The sequence below is a fragment of the Ovis canadensis genome, chromosome 20, assembly GCF_042477335.2.
Source record: "Ovis canadensis isolate MfBH-ARS-UI-01 breed Bighorn chromosome 20, ARS-UI_OviCan_v2, whole genome shotgun sequence".
Taxonomy (NCBI): domain Eukaryota; kingdom Metazoa; phylum Chordata; class Mammalia; order Artiodactyla; family Bovidae; genus Ovis; species Ovis canadensis.
In genome coordinates this window covers 44204747-44210737 of record NC_091264.1, presented here as the reverse complement: position 1 = coordinate 44210737, position 5991 = coordinate 44204747, and the positions used below count along the sequence as shown (strand labels likewise).

At 36.4% G+C, this 5991-nt stretch overlaps 1 protein-coding gene across 1 annotated transcript; it reads right to left on the bottom strand.

Moving 5' to 3' along the window:
- Positions 1 to 2574: 2574 nt before the first annotated feature.
- On the bottom strand, positions 2575 to 4349 carry LOC138425063 (olfactory receptor 2W1). Its single transcript, XM_069562654.1, has one exon. The coding sequence runs from the start codon at positions 4231 to 4233 to the stop codon at positions 3271 to 3273; it is 963 nt and encodes a 320-aa protein (XP_069418755.1). The 5' UTR covers positions 4234 to 4349; the 3' UTR covers positions 2575 to 3270.
- Between the last annotated feature and the right edge of the window lie 1642 nt (positions 4350 to 5991).

Genomic DNA, 5991 nt, shown 5'->3' with positions numbered 1-5991 from the left:
AATATAGTAAAGTTGCAGGATATAAAATCAACACACAGAAATCCCTTGCATTCCTATACACGAATAATGAGAAAGTAGAAAAAGAAATTAAGGAAACAATTCCATTCACCATTGCAATGAAAAGAATAAAATACTTAGGAATATATCTACCTAAAGAAACTAAAGACCTATATATAGAAAACTATAAAACACTGATGAAAGAAATCAAAGAGGACACTAATAGATGGAGAAATATACCATGTTCATGGATCGGAAGAATCAATATAGTGAAAATGAGTATACTACCCAAAGCAATTTACAAATTCAATGCAATCCCTATCAAGCTACCGGCCACATTTTTCACAGAACTAGAACAAATAATTTCAAGATTTGTATGGAAATACAAAAAACCTCGAATAGCCAAAGCAATCTTGAGAAAGAAGAATGGAACTGGAGGAATCAACTTGCCTGACTTCAGGCTCTACTACAAAGCCACAGTCATCAAGACAGTATGGTACTGGCACAAAGACAGACATATAGATCAATGGAACAAAATAGAAAGCCCAGAGATAAATCCACACACATATGGACACCTTATCTTTGACAAAGGAGGCAAGAATATACAATGGAGTAAAGACAATCTCTTTAACAAGTGGTGCTGGGAAAACTGGTCAACCACTTGTAAAAGAATGAAACTAGATCACTTTCTAACACCGCACACAAAAATAAACTCAAAATGGATTAAAGATCTAAATGTAAGATCAGAAACTATAAAACTCTTAGAGGAGAACATAGGCAAAACACTCTCAGACATAAATCACAGCAGGATCCTCTATGATCCACCTCCCAGAATTCTGGAAATAAAAGCAAAAATAAACAAATGGGATCTAATTAAAATTAAAAGCTTCTGCACAACAAAGGAAAATATAAGCAAGGTGAAAAGACAACCATCTGAATGGGAGAAAATAATAGCAAATGAAGCAACTGACAAACAACTAATCTCAAAAATATACAAGCAACTTATGCAGCTCAATTCCAGAAAAATAAACGACCCAATCAAAAAATGGGCCAAAGAACTAAATAGACATTTCTCCAAAGAAGACATACGGATGGCTAACAAACACATGAAAAGATGCTCAACATCACTCATTATTAGAGAAATGCAAATCAAAACCACAATGAGGTACCACTTCACACCAGTCAGAATGGCTGCGATCCAAAAATCTGCAAGCAATAAATGCTGGAGAGGGTGTGGAGAAAAGGGAACCCTCCTACACTGTTGGTGGGAATGCAAACTAGTACAGCCACTATGGAGAACAGTGTGGAGATTCCTTAAGAAATTGCAAATAGAACTACCTTATGACCCAGCAATCCCACTGCTGGGCATACACACCGAGGAAACCAGAATGGAAAGAGACACATGTACCCCGATGTTCATTGCAGCACTGTTTATAATAGCCAGGACATGGAAACAACCTAGATGTCCATCAGCAGATGAATGGATAAGAAAGCCATGGTACATATACACAATGGAGTATTACTCAGCCATTAAAAAGAATTCATTTGAATCAGTTCTGATGAGATGGATGAAACTGGAGCCAATTATACAGAGTGAAGTAAGCCAGAAAGAAAAACACCAATACAGTATACTAACACATATATATGGAATTTAGGAAGATGGCAATGACGACCCTGTATGCAAGACAGGAAAAAAGACACAGATGTGTATAATGGACTTTTGGACTCAGAGGGAGAGGGAGAGGGTGGGATGATGTGGGAGAATGGCATTCTAACATGTATACTATCATGTAAGAATTGAATTGCCAGTCTATGTCTGACGCAGGATACAGCATGCTTGGGGCTGGTGCATGGGGATGACCCAGAGTGATGTTATGGGGAGGGAGGTGGGAGGGGGGTTCATGTTTGGGAACACATGTAAGAATTAAAGATTAAAAAAAAATAATAATAAATAAAAAATAAAATAAAATAAAATAAAATAAAATGCATGTAAAAAAAGTAGTTAAATAAGAAAGCAAACAATCATAACATAATATGTAATTTTCTGCTGAGTCCATTATTATTATATTTTTTGGTATACTTAGATAATTGAAGATAGCAAAGAATGTATTTCTTAATGCTACTAACTATAAACTGTACTAAGTTAAGAGCAAACAACACAGAACTTAAATTCTCTCTGTGAAAATTTTTTATGAGCTAGTGAACTGTTTCTGAAGTCAACTGTAAAAAGGTATTATGTGGACAATAAGAATATCTACACTATTGTAGATAATATTGAGTGTATTTTATGTGAGTCATTGGGGGCTTCCCCAGTAGCTCAGCACTTGAGAATCTGCCTGCAATTTGGGAGACCCAGCTTTGATCCCTGGATGCCTTGGAGGAGAGCATGGCAACCCACTCCACTGTTCTTGCCTGGAGAATCCCATGGACTGAGGAACCTGGCAGCTTTAGTCTATAGGGCTGCAAAGAGTTGGACATGAGTGAAGTGACTGAGTATGGATGCTCGCAAGTCATTACTGTCCTCACTGAGAACGTAAAAATTATCCAGTGACTCTTCCTTTTTCACATTTTAAGAATTATGAAATGATACAAGAGAAAACATTATGTTACTTTGAGTACAGCAATGTATCCTTCCAAATCTATCTAGATTATAATTATTAAATAAAGATTATAATTATTAAATAATGGTATCCTTTAGAGATAGGTATCAAATAATAGAAAATATCAAAATTTAACTCAAATGTCATTGCCTTTCCCATAAAATATTAAATACTGCATCATACTAAATGAAAACTAAAATATTATTCCTTTTATGAAATTCCACTATGTACAAATATTACATTTCTCAAAATTTATGTAAATTCCATGATTCTGTAGATCTATGTCAGAAGCCTACCTAATCTCAAAGTTGTCATATTTTCTTTTCATTGAGATTAAGACAATCATGAAATAAATCTTTCATGAATGAATGAGAAATGAATAAAACTTTGTTGTCACCTTTAAAATCCCTTAATTGGTGTCTTCTCACTCTTTTGTATCATGATAAAGAGGTAATAGACTTAAGTTACAAAGACCTTTTACTCAAGATAATAATAATGTCATAATCAGAGGCATAAAAAGTAGGATGATTATAATATTGTTTGCATCCACAAAATGTCTGCCTACAGGAATTAATATGTTAATTGACCTCTGTGATCTAGGGATTCCTTGCCTCACTAAAAGTGAAAGGCAATTAGAAAGCATTTTATTGCCTTATCCATGCTAACTTTTTTCCTATGACTTCCAGTTTCTCTTCAGTGTTGTAAATTTGTGGTCAACTCTCATCAGCTTCTTCAGTGCATCCTTCATGTCCTTATTCCTTAAGGTGTAAATGAGAGGGTTGAGACTTGGAGTGATGATGGTGTAAAAGAGAGTGAGGAACTTACCCTGCTCTTTGGAGGCATTGTTACCTGGTTGCAGGTAAAGGTAGATAATAGCTCCATAGAAGATGGACACTACGGTGAGATGAGATCCACAGGTATTAACTGCTTTTCTCTGGCCTGCTTTTGACTTCATTCTCAGCACAGCTTTGGCAATGTAGCCATAGGATATAAGAATGAGGATGAGTGGTGTAAGGACAATGACAATGCCTAAAGCAAAAACAGACATTTCAACTGCTGTGGTGTCTATGCAGGCTATCTTGACCATAGCTGGCAACTCACACAAGAAATGATCCAGAAGGTTGTTTCCACATCTAGGCAAATTCAGGGTGAGTGTACATAATACCAGAGAATTGGCCAGACTAATACTCCAGACTGTGATAACCATCTTGAGGCATAAACGTGGGTTCATGATGACCAAATAATGCAAGGGCTTACAGATAGCTGTAAAACGATCATAGGACATAACAGCTAGGAGAAGGCACTCGATGGAGCCAAACCACATGTAAACATAGAGCTGAATGACACAGCCCACATAGCTGATGGTCTTATCATGTCCCCACAAGTTAACCAGCATCTGGGGTACGATGCTGGTTGTGAAACATAGATCTAGGAGAGATAAATTCCGGAGGAAAAAGTACATTGGTGTATGGAGATGGGAATCCAGGAGAGATGCAAGAATGATGGCTGTGTTACCGACCAAGGTAATTAAGTAGAAGACAGTGACAACTCCTGACAGGACCATCTCCAGTTTGGGATGGTCAGAGAAGCCAAGCAGAATGAAGCCATGTAGAGAAGTATAATTTCTTTGGTCCATAATCCTTCAGTGTCAAATCCTAGAATGAGAAGAGCAAGAGAAAGAGGAGTGGAGAAGGAGAGAGAGGAAAGGGTTGAAGGAAGTGGTGGTGGTGGAGGAGGAGAAGAAGAAGAAGAAAAAAAGAAGGAAATTGGTCAACATAGACTAAGTAAATTAATGAAATACAGGAGTAAACAAAGGGGGAGAATTTATATTAATCATTGAAAAAATTAATGGTAAAAGTGTTGCCCAACTAACCTGGTATTTGTGGTAGTTTCTTTTATAAATAAATAAATTTAAATTTAATATTATATCAATAATAAATGACATTTAACATTATATTTAATAAACATTTATTATATATTACAATATAAATATTATGATAAACTTAATATTAACTAGATAATAAATTTCATGTTATATTAAATTAAATATTATATTTTAATGTACATTAAAAATAAACACATCTAATATTTTTATAATTAAATTTATTTATTTTTAACTGAAAGGGAATTACTTTACAGTATTGTATTGTTTTCTGCCAAACATCAACATGAATCAGCCATAGGTATAGCTATGTCCCCTCCCTCTTGAACCTCCCCCCAAATAAATAAATTTAATATTATATTTAATATATAAATTTAATGTTATATTTTTATCTAGATGACCTTGGGAGTTCACTCTTAAACTCAAGGTCTGAATTTTCTCACATGTTAATTTGGAGTTTGAACTAGAACTATTTCTAAGATGATGTGACTCTATGATGTCACTTCTAAAATATCACTAGTGTGATATAGGAAACTTACTCCTAATTGAGTGAAGAGGAGCTAAAAAGCCTCTTGATGAAAGTGAAGAGGAGAGTGAAAAAGTTGGCCTAAAGCTCAACATTCAGAAAATGAAGATCATGGCATCTGGTCCCATCACTTCATGGGAAATAGATGGGGAAACAGTAGAAACAGTGTCAGACTTCATTTTTTTGGGCTCCAAAATCAGTGCAGATAGTGACTGCAGCCATGAAATTAAGAGACGCTTACTCCTTGGAAGAAAAGTTATGACTAACCTAGATAGCATATTGAAAAGCAGAGACATTACTTTGGCGACTAAGGTCCGCCTAGTCAAGGCTATTGTTTTTCCTGTGGTCATGTATGGATGTGAGAGTCAGACTGTGAAGAAGGCTGAGCGCCGAAGAATTGATGCTTTTGAACTATGGTGTTGGAGAAGACTCTTGAGAGTTCCTTGGACTACAAGGAGATCCAACCAGTCCATTCTAAAGGAGATCAGCCCTGGGATTTCTTTGGAAGGAATGATGTTAAAGCTGAAACTCCAGTACTTTGGCCACCTCATGCGAAGAGTTGCCTCATTGGAAAAGACTCTGATGCTGGGAGGGATTGGGGGCAGGAGGAGAAGGGGACGACCGAGGATGAGTTGGCTGAATGGCATCATGGACTCGATGGACGTGAGTCTGAGTGAACTCTGGGAGTTGGTGATGGAAAGGGAGGCCTGGCGTGCTGCGATTCATGGGGTCACAAAGAGTCGGACACGACTGAGTGAACTGAACTGAACTGACTCCTAATTGAGTCAGTGAATTTACTTGTAACACATAATTATTTGGCTTATGTTGGAATGAAGGAGTGGTCCTGTTTCCATATCTTGTTTACTAATTTGATTTCTACCTTTTTTACCCCCAGTGTATTATGTAGTAGATCTGGCATTTATCCTTAGTACCTTTATTTTTCTTAATTCAATACCTAATATAGCACCAAAACTGGTACATTGTTC